Source organism: Centrocercus urophasianus, unplaced genomic scaffold (genome assembly GCF_019232065.1).
Source record: "Centrocercus urophasianus isolate 14NV4802_14NV808 unplaced genomic scaffold, USGS_Curo_1.0 seq_10, whole genome shotgun sequence".
Taxonomy (NCBI): Eukaryota; Metazoa; Chordata; class Aves; order Galliformes; family Phasianidae; genus Centrocercus; species Centrocercus urophasianus.
This window is the reverse complement of record NW_024884142.1, coordinates 70,556,086-70,578,851: the sequence shown is the minus strand read 5'-3', so window position 1 is coordinate 70,578,851 and position 22,766 is coordinate 70,556,086. Positions and strand designations below refer to the sequence as shown.

At 38.1% G+C, this 22,766-nt stretch overlaps 2 protein-coding genes across 6 annotated transcripts in view; both read right to left on the bottom strand.

Moving 5' to 3' along the window:
- Window positions 1-4,063: 4,063 nt before the first annotated feature.
- On the bottom strand, window positions 4,064-15,858 carry SLC30A6 (solute carrier family 30 member 6). Of its 2 annotated transcripts, none has more exons than XM_042824861.1 (14): window positions 15,763-15,858; window positions 14,878-14,964; window positions 13,971-14,055; window positions 13,027-13,069; window positions 12,164-12,229; window positions 11,655-11,735; window positions 10,419-10,454; window positions 9,278-9,372; window positions 8,420-8,468; window positions 7,464-7,583; window positions 7,090-7,192; window positions 6,774-6,821; window positions 6,143-6,211; window positions 4,064-4,582 (listed from the first exon to the last, which is right to left on the bottom strand). In XM_042824861.1, the coding sequence occupies exons 1-14, from the start codon at window positions 15,763-15,765 to the stop codon at window positions 4,085-4,087; spliced, it is 1,383 nt and encodes a 460-aa protein (XP_042680795.1). In that variant the 5' UTR covers window positions 15,766-15,858; the 3' UTR covers window positions 4,064-4,084. The 2 variants fall into 2 exon arrangements, with proteins under 2 accessions (XP_042680795.1, XP_042680800.1); XM_042824866.1 differs by lacking the exon at window positions 15,763-15,858 and adding an exon at window positions 15,271-15,451.
- Window positions 15,859-21,171: 5,313 nt separating this feature from the next.
- SPAST (spastin) overlaps window positions 21,172-22,766 on the bottom strand; it is a 32,138-nt gene continuing 30,543 nt past the window's right edge. For all 4 annotated transcript variants that reach the window (XM_042815376.1, XM_042815385.1, XM_042815361.1 and 1 more), the window contains one exon: window positions 21,172-22,567. In XM_042815376.1, coding sequence (XP_042671310.1) covers window positions 22,445-22,567 — 123 coding nt within the window. In that variant the 3' untranslated portion in view covers window positions 21,172-22,444. The remainder of the gene's footprint in view (window positions 22,568-22,766) is intronic.

Sequence of the window (22,766 nt, the reverse complement as noted above, 5' to 3'; positions counted from 1 at the left end):
TTCAGCCCCCAATGTAAGATTACAAATAGCCATCTTCCGTAACCAGAATACACTGAGCAGTGTAAGTTACCAAAACAGAGAACAGCAGAGCTGTATACAGAAAACTGAGACAAGAGTTTGTGTTCTTACGTACTTCATGCTTTGAAAAATTCATGATGCATGTGCAATGCACACTGCTACTCTGGTTCTTCAAGAATGTGAAGGTTAACCTAAAACGGACCTCATTAAGAAACGTGGGACCAGGGGGCTGTTGTAACTGGAGAAAGCCTAGGTGGTTTTTTTTTTCAAATCTATTACAGGGAGTTGAAACAGCATTATAATTATGCAGTTTAAAACAATTGTCCCTGAGTGTGCCATTCTCTGAAGTTCACTTGGTTCACAGAAATGACACAGAGGTTGCTGTAATAAGATTCAGTGGTTCTAACACAAAGAGGGATGATTTTCTTTTTTCTCTAACTACATGTAAGGCCCAGAAACAGTTTCCTTCAAGAGGCACACAGCTGTCATTTTTAGAAGAGGAGGGCAACTTAAACATCCTGGCAACTTAAATGACCTGTCATTCATTTGAAAACCGCTGATGGAAAATGTACATCAGCCCAGCAGCCACGTGACTATGGATCTAAAGCTCCAAAAATTGTCAGTAAAGACATGATACAAGATGGGTCCTCACTACTTCTATGCCAAAGCAGAACAAGCAGGTAGGAGACAGTCTGTACCAACTTGAGTCTGGTAAAATGGCAGGGAAGGTACGAGTGACAAGACCAGGACTGGCAGTGCAGTGTGGGTATAATCAGTTCAGAATTCAGAGGCCAGCTTTATGTTGAAGTTCATTTCCCTGGATGGTTTCTCCTTCCCTGTCTGACGGCCGCACCAGGGGAGAGAAACCACCAGGAGAGATTTTAAGTAATCTTAAAACTAAAGAAATCAGCAAAGGACTTTCCCTTGAATAGGGTTAGCCACACTTCTGTCAAGTAAAAAATGAATCCACAATTCCTGGGAAGCTGTCACTGCCGTGTCACAGTCCTCCTCAAGGTGTATGAAGTTATTAACAAGGGAGAAGGGAACAAACTGAAGAGTCAGAGCTCAACAGGTTTTCAGTTTGGGTTTACACTAGTTATGTGCGCTGTAACACGAGCTTTAACTCCTTTCTTAAGTTCATCACAAGGAAAGTAATGATGCACAATCCTCATTCTTCAGCACTTGCTGCATTTAGCTACAAGTGAAGTGATCCTAAGCATACACAGCAAGAACTGGCTAAGGGAGTAACAATGCAGACTGTTCTCTAGGCAGAAATGATGGCAAGAGTGAGCACCAGTCCTCTTCTTCCTCTCGCTGGAGTAGCAATCCTATCGCCAGGAATGAAGACAAAAGAAATGAGCAGTTCATAGCCACATCCCATGTAATTGTTTTGATTGTGAGCACCTAGCAACAAACAAATAAAATACAATTAGAAAAGATAAGGTGCAGTAAAAATGCTTTGGGTAGAAATATTACAAGGACCAATCTACATTGGCAGTAGGCCCAGCAAAAATTACAGTTCAATGTGTAGATGGGTGCCACTTCAGAGTATATCCCATAAACTACATCTGTTTCTCTAAGTGAAAGATAACTACAACATTCTGCACACAAATTACCATTTTTTTCCTTGTCATTCATGGATGACACTGATTTTATTTTCCTCTTATAAAAGGAGACATTTTACTCTCTGTTGATTTAACAAATATTCTGAATTATATTCATTACAATAAAGCAGCTAAAAAGCTGTTCTAATCTCTAAAAGAACCTTTATCATCTGCACATGTGAGATATATATATATATATATATATATATATATATATATATATATAAACAATCACTCCAAAAATAATTTTGTTCAAGTGATTATATTGCACTCAGAATTCTGGAATTCCATTCTGCCTTCGCATTTTAAATCAAAGATCAGCTTCATTTTTTATTTATTTTTTAATAAAATGAAGCTTTAACTTTCTACTAAAAACAAGTAGGCATGCAAGCAATATAGTACAATATATTTCAAATGTCACCAAAATGGAAAAGTTGCTTATGAAATTGGAGTAAGGAACAACTCTGCAATAGGCCACGTGAGAGTAGTAAATGTAAACATCCTGCTGGCACTACGCTGTTGCAGGTGGTGCAGAGTGCAGCCCAGTTCAGCACCCAGGAGGTACAGGAATTCTGTGGAAGCATTCTGTACTTCTGTGAGTCTCCATGCAGCAACGGCACGTCCAATGGACTACGCATGAACACAGAGCAATGAGAGGATGGTGCTTACAGAGCTAACGCCGACCTTGGAGCGCCACGATTTTGAAATGATGTTTTCCTGATGGTTACGTATTCAAAGACAGCAGTGAAACTATTATTGTTGCTGCAAATTAAGTACAGAGTTAGATCCCCCGTGTGTAACTTACATTACTGTATGCCAGTGGCAGTCTGGACACTAACTTCAGACTACAAAATCCCAGCAAGGGGCCTCTGTGCAGACTGTCACCTTACTTTGTTCACAGGAGTGACGCCCTTCTCCACGCGTCAGAGGCAGCAGAGAAAAAACACAGATGGAAAAAAAGGAAAAATCCTCAGCCAACGTTGAGTCCACAGATCTTGAAAATTCAAATGAAGGCAGCTGATTCTCAACTCAGCTCTACAGGAGAACAAGATCTTGCTCTCTATCGAACTCATTAGCTTCAGGTAACAAACATTATTACACTTGGAGTCCCTGAGATACTACAGCTCTCTACCTGGGACAAATGGAGAGACTTCAGATACACAATAATGAGGTGCAAGCCAAGAAACAGCACCCTGAGCTGCAAGTGAAACGATAGAGATGGGCAACCCGTTCCTGAACAGCCAAGAGATGCAGAAGAAATGCAAAGGAGGTACTGGCTGGGGAATTAAAAGATGCATATTGCAAGGCAGGACAGAAAAATAAAAAAAGCTGACTTTCTTCTACAAAGCCTTTCCCTATTACCATCAGAGCAGAGCAGAAAAAACAAGCAGAGGGAAAATCTTTCTGAGAAAGGCCGTGAAGAAATAGGGCCTTCTATATGCACAGTAGAACAATAATGCAAAAGCAGAGACAGTTAGGCAGTCTTGTTCCCAGTGTGCCCTGAATGTTAAGCACTCCAGCACCGACTGTAAGAACTGACAGTATTCTGGACACAAACTTAGGCAGAGAAGTACGTAATCTTTCTCTCCTAAAACTATAGGAAAAATACAAAGAGGCAAAATACAAAGTCACAATCAAATCAGCAAATACTTTCCATAGTGAAAAATGAAATACTGGCTTCAGAAACAAAACAGACATCTGTTCTGTATCTTTAAGCAGGGTTAACTGTAAAAAAGAGGTGCTTCTAAAATCTTAAGTTTGAAATCCTTTATTTCCCAGTATATTGCTTATTCCGAAATTAAATAAAAAAGAAATATCAGAGATGGATGTGGAAAACTTACAGCTAGAAAATGGTTGCTGAGCCATCTGAATTTCTACAAAGGCATCAACAACAAAAGTGTTAAAAACTGAGTCTCGTAAAATTAATTAGAATCTGAAATGCCAGATTGTCCTTACAATGGCCACAAAATGAGAACTGATGGACTTCTGCAACCCTGGAAAAACTAATTGTGACTTTGCCAAAACGTGGCTTAATATAGCAATCAAAACATCCTCAAAAACAGTCTTGCACATCTGCGGTTTCCTTTTCTCTCAACCATCCAGCACTCAGTAAGTTGCTCTCATTAGTTAAAAACATTACTTTGTCACAAATTTACTTTCTTATGTAGTTGTGCTGTAATCTTGATACATTATTGGGGAAAAAAGGAGAGTGAGTAGAAAGCTGAATGAAAGTAGACACTATAAAAACTACCTGCAAAGTATCGTAAGTCTGGAAAACATTTGTGGCATTACGCAGGCTACTGTTAACATAAAGAAAAAAAAGCAATATAACCATTTCACAAATATGAACAATGCACTTGTTCCCAGCCATTCAGAATGCTTTGACATTCCAAATGTTCATAAAAATTGGGTAATAAAATAATTAAGTCAATACCCTTAAGTACAATAAATAATGCTGTTTATTATGGTCGGGATTGACCACGAGTGTTTGTTCCATATCTGCTTGGGACATTTGTAAACCCAGTTCTGAATCCTTGAGTTGCTCCCACTCCCGGTATTCCAAATCCTTGATTGAGTGCACTGCTGTAAGGTGTGGGTCCATGATTAAGGCCTAATCCATAGGGCCTTGTTTGAGCGTTTAAAAGGATAACTGGATTCACGTTTTTGCCTGGTGTATTGAAAGAAAATTCCGGTGGCGGGCTGCTGGGCTTTGCTGGAGTAGATGTAACAGGGTTCAAGTTGTCAGCAGCTTTCAAAGACGGCATCATAATAACATGGTGATCCGAAAGGTTCAGCATGTTGTTTGCTATAGGCACAGATGATAAGGTAGGTCTGATCCAGTCATCTTTGAAAATCTGAACAGTCAAGGTTGAGACCAATGTGTATAATCTGTTAGTGACATGGGCAAGTACCATTTGCTCATTCGCATCTCTTCGAATTCGGACGTGTACTGATCCAGCCTAAAAAAATGATAAGAGTAAGTTGGCTGATAACTAGCACCTTCGTAAGGTTCTCCACAAGCATTCAAGAAGAAGCAAAGTTATCCTGCAGAGAATCACACAAAGACCTTTCTCAGTGGAGATTTTTAACTAAACTGGGAAGCATATCCAAGAATTCCATTACTGGAACAGATTTTGATCTTTGCTAATGTGTCGACCTCATGAACAACATCAAGATCGTTATTCAGGAAGAGTTGAGTCTTCAAACTGAACTATAAAATACAACATGTGATGGCATGAAAACAAAAGGCAACAACAAAAAAGGCCCAAGCAAAGAAGCAAGCACAGACAAATCTCAATTTCACACTCAAGAATCACAAAATAGTAGGGGCTGGAAGGGACCTCCAGAGATCATCGAGTCCAACCCCCCTGCCAAAGCAGGTTCCCTACAGCAGGTCGCACAGGTCGGCATCCAGGCAGGTCTTGAACATCTCCAGAGAAGGAGACTCCACCACCTCCCTGGGCAGCCTGTTCCAGTGCTCCGTCACCTCACTGTAAAGAAGTTCCTGCGCACATTTGTGCAGAACTTCCTACACTGAAGAAAGAAAACGTATCATCGCTAGGCTGCTGGAGCAGACAGAAGGCAAAGTCAACAAAGTGCATGGCAGATGCTAAAAATGAAACCACTAGCAAGAATGAAGGAAAGACACTGCCCCTCAGGGAACTCAGACCGACTTTCTCCTTAAAGCCTAAGTGTCTGTGAGCTATCCCTGCCTACCTCTCAGTAATGCTGCATTGCTCACCTAGAACTACTGATGGAAAAGTACACAAAATGAACCCCTCGCATCTTTTTTTGTTCATGCTTAATAAAAAAATACTTCACAGCCTCTCCTAATTTAGGGTATTTTTATGTCAGATGGAGCAGTTGAGAGCATACCCAGGTCTCTGGAAGTTTCTACTGCAATCTGGAAGGTGCCAGTAGAAAATGTACACGCAAAGGTCTAACCAAGTCTTTCTTCTCCTTCCAAAAAGTAGCTTAATGGAACAATAAAGTAGAAATAATAAAAAGAAATCTAACAGTTCTAATTTTCTGACTGTCACAACATCGATTCAGGAACAACTGAGTTGTTTGTGATCATTCTAGATCACTAAAAAGGCCTTCTGTCTTTCAGTAGAATATCAGTGTACATCTGTAGTTGCATTGCACTTTTTTTTCTGTTATGTATAAATGCTGAAAATACTGCAGGTCTTTTGTGCATAGAGGTCCATAGGTTTTTTCTCTTCATAGAGACGTTTTTTACACCAACATGTTTTGAAAAATGTCTTTACTATTGTGTGGAATGCCAAAATACAGGATAAGGTCTGAAATTCAGAGCTGCTACAAACATGAATAGAATTAACCAATAACAACGCTTTAAAAAAACATAAGATGGGAGAAAATAAGATTTTTTTTTTTAATAAATCACAGAAAAAGACTGAGCATTGACTCAATGCATCTGTTTTCTTTCTTCTTTAAAAGAAATATCTTACTCCTTTTATTTAAATACACTTTTTTTTAAAGACAACGAAGACATTACTTACCAAAGTGCCAAAACCTAATGTCCAGAAATGCTCATTTCGAACTTCCAAGACACCATCCAAAGTTGAAACCTAATTTTCCACAAATACCCAGAAATGTGAGAAGTTAGAAAAGTTCAGATCTTCTTAGAATATTTAGAATTTTTATTCACACTGCTGAACACCAACATTTTCATTAACGAAACAACAGCTTCCAGACAACAAAATGGAACAGATCTGTTAATTGTAACAAATATTTATCTACCACTTTCTCTAAACATCCAAATCCATCAGAAAAAGTGGATATAAGTAGCTCAGGTTAAAGTAGCTCTCACTGTAAAACTGAAACATCGTCTAAACTTGATATGCTGCCTGTAAACAGCATTCTTTACTCCTCTTTCTCTCAACTTACATTGGTGAGCCTCTTCCACAGTAGGTTAAAACTCAGAAGAATCAACTGACCAACAACACACACTGCTAGAAAAGGTATGTGCCAGACAGCTCTGTGACACTACTTGTCTTAGATAATAAACTCCACATTTTCTATATTGAAAAAAAAAATTAAGAAATCTCTGAGGGATCATCTTGGATTAGTCATAAAAACTCTTCATACTCCCGACTGCTTACTTAACACCGGCTGTGAACGACTTCTTACCTCTCTAAGAAGTTTATCCAACTGGCCAAACACATGTGGTGGGGTTGTCTTGAAAAAAAAAGAAAAGTCACACTAAAGATTAACTGGCTCTGATTAAATAACAGAGCCTTTAAGACCAGTTTACCTACACAAGCCCAAGGACATGACACAACGCGTTCTTATTACCTCATGCTGAACGCTTTTACTGTCTTTACAATTCCTCTGGCCCCTTATCAAACATTCCTCTTGGAACATTTCCCATTTACAACCTTAAAACAGATAAGGACGTTTAACAAAACTGAAATCCTCCCAAAACAGTTTTGCAATAGTGCCTTACCTGGAGCAGTACTTTCCCACTGTAGACACTCATGGGGTACATTGTACCAAATGTCATCAAAGCTATTGCTATAGCTGACGCTGTGTCTACAGCATAGTAATTGCTGAAGAAAAACAATAAGGGAAAAAAGGGAGTGCTATTATTGAAAGGCATGAGGACTTTAAATGAATGAAAAAAAAAAAATCAGATGAAACTACATACTAACTGAGAAGATCTTAACTATGTATCTTTGAGAAATGGCAAATACATTAATGCAACTGCAAATTCATTCATACATAATGCAGCTTTTGATGAGAACACTCTTTGCACGTAAAAAAAAAGCAACTTCCCTCAGAATGGATATAAAATGAATTTCATTAAACAACTATACATACTTGATTTCAATGAGCATATATGTAATGCAAAGAGCTAGAGCTCCAGCAATATCAATCAAGACGAAAGGGTTCATCCGTGGTAGAAAGATGCTACTCAGTCCTGGGATGATTCCACAAATACTGAAACAAAAGCAAACAAGCAGTTGTTAGCTAGCTGTTCATTACTACTTCCAAACCACAAAAACCATAAGAGTTAGACCCACTACTTCAGAATGCGACACCCTGCAGTCACAGCAAATGATACCTCCAAGAACCCTAAAAGCCCTTCTAACTCTGCTCATTTTACAACAGTTTGGGATTCATATTTTCATATCAACAGCATAAGTACTCAAAAAGGTACGTATAACTAAAAGTAAACACTTCTAATATCTGACAAAAATATTTGAAAATGATTTTGTCTTGCTTTCAGATAAGAGTACAGCAGGAGAATTAAAAGCTAAGATGAATAAGAAACTTTGAATCAGTGCCTGGAAGACACAGGCTCTCCAGTTTTCTGCTGGATAGGTGAGGAGATTCCATAGCCAGCTTCACATATTACACTTAAACTGCAATCATCCCAGCTGCTTGCTTGTTATACAGAGTAAAAAATAAAAAAATAAAAAAATCACTGTAAGATACATTGACCAGATAGGTAACAGGTGTTGAGAAATGCAGTCAGATCTGTACCAAGCAAAGCTAGTTTACCTCACCCCTTCCAAGGAGAATTATATACAATGTACTGAATGCATTCAAAAGGAAGGTTATACAGAAAGATGTATTCCTATGAGATTGACACATCTTGGAAATATGAGAGATGATGCTTTGGCTGGAGTCCACAAGTTGGATCAATAGACAACGCTGCTTAAAAACCTCTAAAAAGCAACAGCTCTTGTCTCAACATCTTTCAAAATTGCTATTATGCACAAAAAACAACACTGCCACCCAGAAGTTAACTGCTAAAAAAAACAGAGCTTTACCTTCTACTGAGATCTGCAACGTGCTCCTGAAGCCAACTTGTGCTTGCAGCTTCAAAAGAAAGTTAATAAAATGACTACAAGTAAAGCAAACCATTTTAGAAAATACTTCAAGTTTTATTTTAAGGGAAGAATCCATTACACTGTGAATAAACAAATGCACCTCAGCAGAATCGCTGTCATATTAACAATACAAAGCCTGGCCTTTCTAGGCAGTAAGTAAAATGCTTGTTTCATATAACTACCTGAAATGACTAAATACAAATATAATTTCAGGTTACATTCAACGTAGTTATCTCTACCTCACATAAAGTATAATGCATATATAGTAATTATAATTACACAATTTACACAAAATTACATTCACTGAAATGAAGCATTGTGTATGGCAAAATATATAGAACAGCATGGAAAGAACAACTTCTCCCACTTGACCAGCATTCAAAATACTCAGCGTCTCAGCAGCTAGTGAGACTGTTTGCAAGATTATTTTATAGTGGAAAAGTGGGAGGTAAAAGTACTGTTAGGGAGAAATTATTACATTCATTTATTTTCCATCCATGAATAAACCAACCAAATGTTTTTAAAGTAAAATTTGAAATATGACCTTGAATTTAGAAGATAAAAAAATAAAGGGTACTTCAGCATTATGGTGACACTCAGTTTTCAGCAACAACTACCTAGAAATTCTGAGAGCCACATAAGCAAACCAGTGATGAAATCTGGAATGCAATCCTAAACTGCATTAAGCTCAGAAGTAATAGTAACATAAACCAGCTAGTTAAGGAAGTTTACCAGACCATCACAAAAAAAGGAACATTAAAACCTTTTCTTAATTCTTAGTATATTTTAATCACATACCTTCAGAGACATAAGCAAAAGGCTTATTCCTCACAGAAAGCATTGTAAATAAGTTGAAAAAAAGAGCCACAAAAGTACCAACTAGTAGTCGTCCCCTAGGGAGAGAAAAAAAAGGATAGCTATTTCATATTATCAACAACATGCATGACACCAAGCTGTAATTACTGCTAACAGTGCCATATCCATGTCTCTTAGCAGCTTTCACTGAAATCAAAAGTGAAAGTAAGATAAATTACCATGCTGTCTAATAGCTGACAGCATACTGGTATTCCAGGGGGAAAAAATGAAATCTCCAAATATCATGCATTATTACATCACACTGAACACGATGTTCATCATGTTGAGTACCTAACTGCACACGTGTGTTTGTACACATGCACATACACACAAACATGTATACCTTACCTGCAGCTGTATATTTACACACACAGCCCTTTGAAGTTCAATAAATGTACTGTCCCTTTAGCAGAAATAATATTTGTTTTTCTACAGAAAGGGCACAAGGCCCCTACTCTTTACTAGAACTACTATTTCACCACATCTTCCACCCCTTCTTTTCCCTTTCCCATGTTCTTTGCAGTCATCATCATCATCTTTGTAATAAATCCAGTTCCCTAATGATTACAGCATCTTTCCCTCCAACATACCAGGGCTCCCAATGCATGATTTAGCAAGAGGCAGCAGACACTACAACACTTTGCAAACTGAATGCACTGAGAGGCCAGTCAGCAGGCCTGCATGCTCACAGAGAGCCTTTCCTACAGCGTGAGCACTAACCTGTGCTTTTTCTGCATCCAGCCTCCAAATGTCAAAAAAAAAAAAAAAAAAGCCACATTAACTGCCTACCTCTAAAATTTTGTAAAATTATAGGAGACAAAGAACAATTGATAGCAAATGCCTAATGTCTTCCCTTAAATGAGGTCTGGGGGAGGCGAGGAGCCAGGATGCACCCCTTCCAGTCACTCAGATGCACTGCATGTACCTGAGCTCCTCCTGGGTCGGCCCTGCCTTCCTACCAGGTACTCAAGCACTGGTTCAGGTCATGACTCAGCATTTCCACTACAACATGTTAGACTAAGAAATAGGAATACAAAGGGAAAGTGAAAAAGCTCTCATTTCATATATCAACATAATTTCTTACGTGTGTATCTCAGGCTGTTCCAGAAATCGCTCTGCACTGCAAAAACAATGGAAAATTTGAGTTACATTATACAATAAAGACTTGACAACTGAAGCATACTTATGTTCTGAAAAAATAGCATCCACACACAAAACTAACAGATATAATATTGGGGAAAACGAATTACTTAAGTAAGCACATCAGTTTTTGAAATTATGAAAATATGTATCACTAAGACGAAGCAGGATAAATTTTCCAATTATTTCCACACTATGCCACGTACACAACAGTTATCATAGGTATTGTCTACACATTAAAAAGATGCCTGTAAATTAACATGTCAGAAAGTATTGCTACTCTCTCCACTGTTACTGCAGGTAATCAGAACAAAGAGTTTGAAATCCCTGACTTACAGCTTCTCACTAAGGTCAAACAAAGCAGAGGTTGGACTCTGTGGTGGGGATACAAAGTTGTTGTTTTTACCCACCAATGAGATAAGAAACAACCTTCAGCTGTAACAAAGAAAAACCTAGGATGAGTTTAGGGAATTTCCTAAAGCCAGTGCCAGAAAAGTTGGAGGCTTTCATGGTGTCTCATTATTAAAATCCATTCCAGTGTATTCTGGGACAAAAGATCAACTAATATTGTAACATTTCTACGTTGTTGATACACGCCTTGATAGAGGAAATAAAACCTCCCAAAAGGGAAAAGGAAGATAAGTTGCCTCCATTCTAGGTGTTAACAAAGGCCTTTTCATTTTTTAAGAATTAAATAACTTTTGATGCTAAACACCTGAAACACCACCTACACCTGGAACCTCTTGTACTTCAAATTAAAGCTAGAGCAAATTTTGTGGGACTGATGAAATTGCTAGCTTAAACATTCAGCTCCTCAACACATTAAGAAGTTGCTTCACTTCACGGTGCAACTTACACAAAAAAAGTTTTCTTCAGTAATTAGCTTAATAAGTCAAGATGCACAGGGAGACACATTACATCAAATTCCTAACAGTGCTTGGAAAATATCATTCCTAAAAACACCATCTTTTCCTTGACAGTTGTTAAATTCCAATTATCAATTCCTATCATTTCATTTCAAGTTCCCATGCAGAGTAATAATAGAAATTCGAGGTTAGGTTTATCAATATTTTTTCTACAATTTATCACTACAGATAGCACTGGTAGAATGCATATGCATTCTCAACGTGGACTATCTTCTTATGCAAGAAAAATCAAAGAAAAACATGCAGATCCCTACCTTTCTTTCAGTATAAAAAGAGCACCAAGCTGCGCCAGAACCGTAGAAGCAAATACAGCCAGAACTTCAAACCTCTCAAACCTGAAATTTACGAATTAAGTTACAGAACTTCCAACAATTCTCTGCATGCATTGCAGTCTGTAGAGAAGCAATGGAATAGACCTACTATTTCTAATTCTTTCAAGTGGAAAGAGAGGAGGAGGAGGAGAAACCGGAAATTCACGACATAACACAATTTTTAATTAAGCCCGAATTCCAATTACCACAAACAAGCCTTTGTTCTGACAGAAGACAGACTACAATTTCCAGCTTAAAATTACACATTTCTTAGCTCTTTTTCCTGTTTCTTCCCTTTCCTTTTCCTCCTGCATACTGTGCCTGTTCTTCAGAGAGCCAGTCTTTACACGTATCAGTTCTCTGTGGTGGCTGTTACAGAACATAAGCAAGGATATCCAACAACGAATCAAATGCTGTATTATCAAACACTGAATCTTCTTAACAGTACTCACCCAAATGAATAGACTGGACTGGGTTTCTTCACCATTACCCAGTAGCTTATTAGACATGTTATCAAACTGAAGAAGAAAAAAAAAAGGGGAGAATTAGAATGTAATAAACAAGTATGGCCTTCACAAACTCCAAAGTAGAATGCACATACACTTCAGCCATCAGAACTGAATTATCAAATGTAATGGTTTACCATGAACTCAACCCTTTCATCTCCATCCCAGTGAGGTTTCCAGTGAATCCAGAAAAAACTGTTTGGAAACAGAAGGGATGCTGGAAAGACATCTAAGCTGTCCCCAGAAAATGGACAGCAGAGAACATTAGGAAACTGGAAGCCAGTCTAAGTCCTTATATCAGGAGACTGCCAATGTCATACTGACAACATGCTGCACTTTCAAAGGCCACCATCAACATCCAATGCAGCACATCACTCAGCCTAAATCAAGTTTGTCACAACCCCAAATGTAATGCAGTTTCCACTGACATCTTGATAAGCACAAATAGTGTTTATTTTGCATGCAAACTGAGTTTCTCTGAAAGGATACCAGAGGCAACGTGAGGTCAGACCTAAATCTATCTAGCAGGGAAAGGTATTTTGAGAAAATCTTCTTTATATTGTCTGATATCACACTTACAAATGAAGAGTACAAAGCAAAAGCCTATGAAATTAACACAGGAATCTGATCGTTGTCACACAGCCATAGCGTTCCTCATCTATTTATTGTGATGTACAATTTTACATTCATTTAAACTATCTTTAAACCAGGTGTTCCACCACTGATATGTGTTCATAAAAACATTTTCTATGTACATAAATAAACAAAACCAGGCACAAATAAACTAAGATTAAGTGGGAAAAACTCACCTGAAAAGATCAAAGATTGTCAAATACGTGTAAGCAGTTAAAGCTGTAAAAAAAGCAAATATTTTAAACTTATAATTTTTCAGTCACTTGTATTCTTCTGCTAAATCCCTCTACTGCATCTCTATGCCATTTTCTATCTAAACAAATCATCTCTGCTGATACTGCAGAGCACTCTCTTTTTGTGCAGGTAATACGAATGTTTTGAAAACACAAGCATCTCTCACCCCATTAACAGGTTGATTTTGACAATCCAAATTCTACTAAATGCCCAGCTACAGAAAGTATTCAGCTACCAGGAATAAATAGTTGTGACTAAGGTCTTAAACACGGGGAAATTGGGAGACCTTCTTGTAACACATTTCACCAAAGCAAGAAATCTCTTACATACAATACTACAGGAAAAAGTAGGTTCACTAGTTTTGCTTCTCTAACTCATCTAAAATCGCAAGAAAACTTATGTTACAAATTGAAAATATGGGGCACTCTACTTTCAGTACTGCTGATAGGGAGCATCTTGGAGCCCCTGTACAAGAACAGGAAAAATACAAAACATTAAAAAGAGGCACTCCTGAAATTAGAGAATGTTTTTGCCACACTACAGCTGCCTTCAACCAACTGCAAATGAGGATATCTCTGTGTTGCTAGTGTTACTTCTATAAGGAACAGCTTTGAGGACTAGTTTAGAATTCTGTTTTTTCAGTCTTATAGACAGAGGATGCTACATAGAAAAAAACAAGAAGAAGTCTGGAAATCCTTGCACACCTCTCTGCAAGAAATGCTTCCACAACGACCACGGCAAATGAAAAGGAGGCAACTTCCAAACCTGGCTTCTCAGTCACCCATCTCCAATATGCACAGAGCTTTGATTTGTAGTACTCTGAAACTTCATGAGTGCAGAAACACAGTGTAGCTGTTAGAAGCTTCATTGCAAGAGAGCCACCTACCTATGCTGTTCGTAGAGCTGCACCACATTAGCAGCAAGCCAATACATATTAAATTTATAGCACCAAACAGCAGGATCTTCCAGGACTGTTGAGGAGAATAAATGTGTAAATTTTCGGAAGATGTAAAATACAAGACAAAAATACACCTATGCTGTTTAAAAAAAGAAAAACAAGAACACAATACTGCAGCACTTCATCATGCAAGCAGAACTCTCTCTGTTTCTCCCACAAACATACAACTCACGTTAGGGCAAAAATCTCATATTTTAGTTTAATTTTATAGATTGTCCCCAAACTCATTTTCAAACAGCATTACGTATTACATTTTTTTAATCTGAAAAAACACCCCTCCATAGCACGTGCATCTAATTGTAGCACATTCTACATGACTTTTCTAGACAGAATTACGACACCTTCCTATTTCCTGCTCTCAGTTCTGACAGAGAAGTAAGTAAGTAAGGACAGCCAAAAGACCTAAGCAGGTTCCATTCTCTATGCTACAACTTTGGTCCCAAGAACACCTGTGCATCTTCAACTCACAGTTCTACCTAATGCATTAAACATAAGCACAGTTCTGGGGAAAATTAATTATCAGGGACAGACTCCAACTTCACAGAAAGTTCAACTCAATTTAAAAATAGAAAAGCATCCTTACTATTCATAGCACTAATAATACCGCAGTATCTGTACACTCTGGCATACAAACGTATTTATAGCAGACAGTGTTACTGTGATAATCTTAATATCTGATGCATGAGCTCCACATGAAACTAAATTCAAAAAATAATCACTTCTTTTTAAAAGTACAGTTATGTTTTTAATATATTTTCCATAATTTGCTTAAATTAATAGTGTATCTCAATTTACCACAGCAAACATAGTATTTATTTTCAAAAGAAATACTCACCCTTCTATCTGCTGCAACCAGCCTAAATTCATGTGTTAACTTTCCAACCAATGACCTCTGTGATTTGCGGAACAGGTGTATTGTCCCCTTGAGAAAGGTAAACTTTAATTAAATATTTTACCTAAACCCCAGTTTAAATTTAAAAAAAAAAAAAAAAAAAAACACCAAGCCTTCACATATGAACTATTTCCATAACAAAAGCTCACTCCAATTCGTTGATATAATTAACATTAAATTGAACTGTGCCTCTCAACAGCAATTTTATTTATAACAATACACGTCCTGTTACTACAAAACGATGACTGACTTCACGTGGACACGAACCAGAACTCACGACAGAGGGGTGCTTCTAAGCTGGTTACCTAACCAGACTCAATCGGTTTACAGACACACCTGTCAACAAAGCTGTATTTCACGCTGCTCTCAGTATCTGCAGGCACACCCACGTTTTCTTCGGTACCACGAGTATCAAGCAGTATCACAGACTGCAAACGCACGTTCCCCGGGGCAGAAGCCCTGCACTTACTACACTCTCTCCATGCAAATCATCACCAAGCCCTCCCCAGGACGCCGAGGACCGCCCGCACCTGCGGCCACAGCTGCCCCGGAGAAGCCACCTGCGGCGGGGACGCCCCGGCCCGTGCCCATGGAGATCCGAGCCGACGCAGCGGGGCGGACCCGGGCGGCCACGTCATCGCGGGCCCGGCGGGGCTGCCCCGGGAGCGGGGCGGGAGAGAAGAGCCGCAAGAGGCGCTGAGAGACGACGCGCTGCGCGCTCGGAGCCGAAACCCCCCCGGCCCGCACGGGAGCGGCGCCCCGGCCCCTTCAGCACCCCGCTCCCACGCGCGGCGCCCATCCCGTCTCTCCCTGCCGCGTCCAGCTCACCATAGTACTCCCCGCACCGGAAAAGACGGCGCCATGCGAGGCCGGAAGAGGCGGAGGGGGCTTCCGTCACTGTGGCAACGAGCGGACCCTTACAGGCGCGCGTGGAACCGGATGTGACGTATAATGAAAGCGCCGCCTGGGCGCGGCACGAGCTCCTCACGTGCCCCAGCCGTCAGGTCCTTTTTACCCTCGGCCCCGCTTTCGCTGCGGGGTACCGCGCTCCACAACGACTTCAGAGCGGGCGGGCAGCTTTGTTTCTCTGCCCCCTTGTTCAATTAAATATTATATATTTCATATTATATATATAATATATAATATTAAATATTATTTATCCAAATATATACAAAATAATAACAAAAATATATCTAATACACCCGGCAATATTGACAGGTCATGGAGTTAAAACCACAAATTTGCGGCCCCAAAAACGGTGGGGGTAACATTGTGGACATATGGTACAAGCCACAAAAATTGTTTGGTAACTTCGGTGCTGATGCATTACCAGTTGTTTTTTTTTCCCCCCCCATTGTTTTTCTTCTCTAAGCTCAGATACACACCACACCTCCTGGCAAAGCATTTTTACACATAACAGAACTAACGGCCTGCCACGATATTGCACAACCAAGGCAAGTTTGAGGTCTTTTAGAAATCACTGAGATCTGACACTGATAACATTACATTATAAGAAGCACATATTGCACCTACAACATACATTTGCAAAAATAAAATAAGCCTTAAAAATATTTGGGTGAAACAACACACTTGGCTTGTGAGAGCAGTCCCAGCCTTCTTTAACTCCCACTGCCTTTTTCTGTTGCTACACCACAGCACCTGCAATAAATCACTTACATGAGCTGCGGTGAATTTTTGTTAAATTCCATCTTTCTGCCTTCACCACCAAGTAATATTTTCTCCGTTACCATTACACAATGAAAAATGACTTACAGAGGGTTGCATAACTCTTGCCTGTTCCCAAGCCACATGTGCTCTTGCAGGAAAGATACTGGATTTCACAGTTGATAAACTATTTGGAAACTTTCTGAAATAGCATCAGTGAAAAAAATATATATATATTTTTCCCCTTACATTTTCTGGCAACCCTAAGGCATTAAGATACAGAAATAAACAGATTTCCATCTGCAATGTCTGCATCTGATAATAGGCACACAGTCTTGCTATCTTGGCTAGAATGAGAGAAGATTCATTTTTTAATGAGTCTGGCACACTTAGATCAGGATATCCTGCCAAATCCACAATCTCTGTAGATCCCAATATAGCAAGTACTAGGATATTGTTTTAAGTTTCTTGGCTCTTCACTAAATTGTGCACAGTCTCTCAAAGAATCCGTGTCTGCTTGCATTTTTGTAACCTCTATGCATTTTGAAGCAAAGTAAGTTGGTGCAAATTGCTGTTTTCAGGACTGTTCACCACAACAACTACAATTAGCGTAACAGCTCTTATTTTCCACTGCGATTTAGCAAGACTAAGATAAGCATATTTTCAGTAAATTAATGTAGGAAGCAGCCCTTGCTTACATTAGTATTAAGAACTTAAGTCCTTTAGAAACTGAGATATTTACATATTTATTGTTCCATCATCCAGTAGGCATACAACACCTGATTTTACTTATTTATTAAGGCAGAAATAATTTAATCAGATTCAGGTTTAACGAGAAGGCTCACAGCTTTGGACATTTTATCTGAAAACAGACAATCTATCTAAACAGACAGGAACAGTAAGAAAAGGATAAACGCAACATTTTATTGTGAAGCTAATGCTATGTGACTGCTCATCATGCTGTCTTACATTGCTTATTAATAAAGTGGTCGTCAACATTTCAGAAAAAGTTCTTTAGGGAACACTGAAGCAAAGTCCCTCATCACAACAAAAGACAAGAATAAACCCCATCCCAAACAGGAGTTATTCACTGTATTTAACATGGTAGGGCATAGCGATTCACCTCCATCTTTCAGTTTTGTCACTTAAATCCAGATTTCTGACTAGCCCTTCATGAAGACATGAATAAAAATTTGAATTGTGACAAAAACAGTTTCCATATTCTCAGCCCCTTCGATATTTATGCAAGCATTAGATCAAGTACTTCTCACTTCTAATGTGAAAAACAGAACGACCCTGCAGAACCGAGACTAGGCCTTTAGCATCCTGAAAGAATAAACCTGTATTAACCAACTATGAAGAAAGTTAATCTTCTGCAAAGCCAGTCTCTGAAACAAAACTTTTAGAAATGTTTTCTTATGAAGACAAAGTCTTACAACTAATCACCTGTTTCCAGACATCATGTCAAGAACTTACAAATCAAAAAGACGAAACTGAGGAGTACTGACAGAAGCCACAGCATTTAACCAACACATTTAATTCACTGGAGGAATGTCTACCTTGTCAATTATTGCTGAACTCAGGAGGTAGTTATTGACAAAGTAAACAGTTTACACCAAGACAGTTTGCAATTTACAAGAGAAGCAGGAAGAATATAATACACATTTCCCCGTACTTTAGATGATTCTGTCTTTGCAGGAAACTAGTTTACTTCTGTGTCCTGTTGAATTACAGTTACAGTATTTAAAAGAAAATACTATTTTAAAATATTTTATCTATTGTTCATCTGGTCATCTCTTAGGATGAGCATGGAGACTCAAGTAGGTGAGTAAAACAACATCCTTCAACACTAACCAGCAGCTCAAGAGAGCCTGGTAACTTGGTAAATTGGTAACTGCCTCTAACAAGCACAATGACTAAGGGAAATGTTCTACTGTCTGCTTGTTATCTTCCTACCAGTTGTCAGAAATAGAAGTCTCAAGAACTAAAAATGCAGGAGCTTAAGACTATCACAGAACGAAGATCTGTAACCTACAGTACAGCTTGCCATCTCCCACAGCTGCCACATGCAGAAACATCACTAAAGCATTAGAATAGCTAAACTTATCTTAAGCACAACTATGTGATAATCCATGTCTTGTAGACATGCAGCAGAAGATTCTAGCACACAAATTTCACCAATTGGGTAATGAAGTCCTAAGCAGAATGCTGCTTTCCATATCAGTTGCGAAACAGACATTTCAGTTAAATTTGCCAACATATCTGGCTTCCCTGTACTTAAATTTCACAAAATGTACTTGACAGCTGTGCCAGCTAAAAGTTGCTTGTTTAGAACAGGAAAGAGCTACCAATTTATTCTATACTGGAAAGTAAATTTAATTATCACAGGAAGTTGTATGCGTAAAAACCTGTCATTTTAATCACATTCAAAAGAATCCAACAGGGAAATCAGCATCTGCTTCTAATTAGTGCAGTGAGGACTTCCTTCCCACTTCAGATTCCATTCCAGTTATCAAGTGTTACTATCACGTTTGGTATCTAAATAATGCAAGTTGCAAGGCCATATTCAACAAAGCTATTACTGTCCGACTTTCTTTAGTACAGTTGATAAGAGGCTTTGGGGAGGATTGCTTGTTCCTAATGCATCAAACTATAATTCTGACAAAGAGAACAGGTAAGACTTGCAAGTGCATAAGTGTACTACTTCAAGCAACCCACTACCTTAGAAGACACTGCTCCTCCAGTAGGTAGAAAGAACAGGTATTTCCTGCTTAATAAGCAAAGATGCACAAAAAGTTTTAAAAAGCAGCAGTCTCATAACATTTTTTTTCCCCCTTCCCTCCAGTGTTTAACTTTAAGCCAGTAAAACACAAGTGCAGCAAGCTAGACAGGCTGCTTCCTAATAATCTCTAAGAAGTGGGTCAAGTCATTCATTAGCAGTGGACAGGTTCATCCAGAGAGGTAAAAAAAAGTCAGTTTAGAGAGTCAGTGCAAATGTAACCTTTACAAAGGTTAAAAGCATCCAAGCTGTTGTTCCGCTTATCCTAATTCAAGATACTGTATTAGAACACAATCTGATTTTATGACATATAGAGTTGCAAAGTCCTGTACAAAATAGGAGAGCTGTGGGTTCCCCTCTCCCTGCTTAGTTCTTAGATTTGCTTTTATACATAGTTAATCTAGCACACAGATGAAAATCACTGAGCTGGAAATTACTCAGTGTATGTAACATACACACACAGGATATGAAAACAGGATAGGTGATTAAATATCCCGAGGGGAACAGAATTATTATTAAAAGACACTCTTCAAGAAATACTGTAGATGTGTAAATGAAATTTAAAGGCAATTTATGAACCAAATGGCACTTGATTATGGACTAAAAAAAAAAAAAAAAATACAGCAGCTATTGGGGCAAACAGATCAACAGAATCAAGCTCTTTTTACTGTGTTCCAGAAGTCATTCACAGAGCTTCAATTCAGCCATTACATAGAAAACAATTAAGGCAGAATAGATACCAAAAACCATTACTGTGTCACACACTCTCCAGTCCTGAACCAGTTATTCTTTTCCTTTCTGAGGTAGCAGCTCAGGCTTCTGACCCTTTGTGCCGCTTGCTCATGGTGTTTTAGCAGATGCAATGTTCTACCTCTACATTTGAGGAACCTATCACCTCCCAACACACATCTGAAATTAATACCACTATATTCCTCAAAATTTAAGGGAGGAAAATTGAGTTTGATAACAAATACTTAGGAACCCTTACAACCACAGAAGTATTATCTCAGAGTTTCCATTTGCAAAGGAACTCAAGGAAAAAATTGCAAGCTTGATCAATAGGAAGACCAGAGGCATTTGTTACCTGTTTAGCTATTTGGCACATGGTGATAAAACAGTAATACCTGTGTTTAACACTATCAAGTCTGTGACAATTACAAGTTACACTAGCCAGAAATCACAGACAAGGATACTCAAAAGAAGGCAGAATTGAGGCAAAGCAAGACGTGAGATCTGACAAACTAAAATCTTCCAGCATATCTTCTCTGGGAAGGTTATTCCGCGTAACAGATATCACACTTCATTTATATCAGACACACATTTGATAGAGTCATACCCTTAGAAGGCTAGAAATGGTTTGGTTAGAAGGTTAGAAGTGGTTTCAAAAGGCATACTAGTGCAACACAACCTTTTCTTATATTAAAATTAAAAGCAATTTAAAAAGTTAAAAGCATCCCTAGTTAAAAAAAAACAACGTACAAATCCCAAGTATCCTGCATGTATGCATCTCAAAAGCTTTACACAGCTTCAGCTGTCTAGTACTAAATACCATGCAGCGAACACCAAGCCATCTCTTGGTATTGCTATATTTGCACTGCATCAGTTATATTTTTTCACACATATAAAAATACAGTCAATTTCCAAACAAGTAGCCCCAGAAATATTTAAGACTTACTCCTTCCAATAAAATAAGTGAAAAGGACAAAATGTGCCATTCAGACCAAAAGGAAATGAAACAGATAAATGAACTTAGTTAAAACAACTGTAAACAATAAACAACTTTGCAATATCACTAAGTTGGGAGAGATGTCTTTAATTTTAAAACTGCTCTAACAAGGAACTAGCATTCTGCCTTACAAACATCTCAGTGTTTGATTGATGCAGAATTTGTAAACAAGATGTCAGGCCTTTAGAAGTAAAGGCAGAGATGTTTTATTACAGCATTTAAAGGCTCACATTTTTTTAATAGCTTGTCATTTATATAATAAAAATCCAAGTATTTGTACAAAGATGCAGTTTCTTTCAAAAAAAGCAGATCAGTTGAGTGTTTCATACTTTAATATATAAACCAAAACATATGAAAGCTATAAAAACATTAATGTTCGCAATGTATTAAACATGTAGCCTTATGTTTAAAGGTTAAATGTGTAGATTAAAAAAATTACACAATGGAAATTTCACTTTCAATGGCTGGAGCCAGACCAAAATACAAAGTAGAAACACATTTCTGAAACTTGACAATTAGCATCACTTACTCTCTCAAACAGCTGGCCTTCAAGTTGCACACCATAAGCATAAGCTAACATTCTACCAATGGAAACATTACAAATTGCATTAAGAGAAAATACTGCCAGTAAGTGAACGTCTTAGTCTACTTTTTATTTAGTATTTTACTTTTAAAAAAAAAAAAAAACAAAACAGTTTGAACTGGTTTTGTAGTTTTTCTTTTTTTGCTGTTCTGCTATCAAAGGTCTTTTCTAGAACTGTTCCATGAACAATGCACTCACATACAACTAAACAAAGACAAATAATAACAGACCAGCTGCATTTTACATTTTGATAGTTGTAATCCCCCAATGCTGTTCTTCATCTTTACACAGGGAATTTGTTTTATTTGGCACATTAAAGGTAAAATAAAAAAAAGACAAAAGCAGAACCAAAGGTTACAAAAAAATCCAACTATTAGTAGTTACCAGGAAGCCAGACATTAATGTCATAGCAGAATTAAAAACGAAAATAACACACAACATAGGGAAAAGGTCTTCCAATGATCAATATCATCAGAGCCTTCCAACTGAAACAAAATATGCATACTGTTCAAACTATGATCAGATTGGTAGGAATCTTATCCAAAGTCCTATTGTGCTCTTACTTACAGTGTGTAAATCCTCACTAAACGGCAAGGAGGCTTTGATGAATTTATTTCACATTGTATAATTTTTTTCATATTCTCAAGTTTTAACGCAGATACTCAAAGATCTGCCAAGTCCTGTAAACTTTGGCTGCTTTCCAGTAGTCTGTACTCCTGCTCCTTAGGCAGCATTCCGTTCCACTTAAAGTAGTGCTTCACACCGTGGTATCTCCAAAGTCCTTGTTCCAACGAATGTACGCTTCCAGTGTCTGAGGGCTCAAACTACGCTTTATCTTCTTCAAAGACTCAGTGAAATCTGATAATTTAATATTTCTCATCTAAAAGAAAAGCAAAAGACATTAGGATCACAAGCAGTTAAAACGCTTCAGTTTATTCAAAAAGTACGTTGGTATTTAATTCTAACATGCTTCATATAATGATGCAATAGTCTCGTGTCATTTATTATCAGTATTTTCTTTATTATAATATGTTTGATAATTACATTAGCTTTGTTACTTGATAGCCTATGAGCATGTG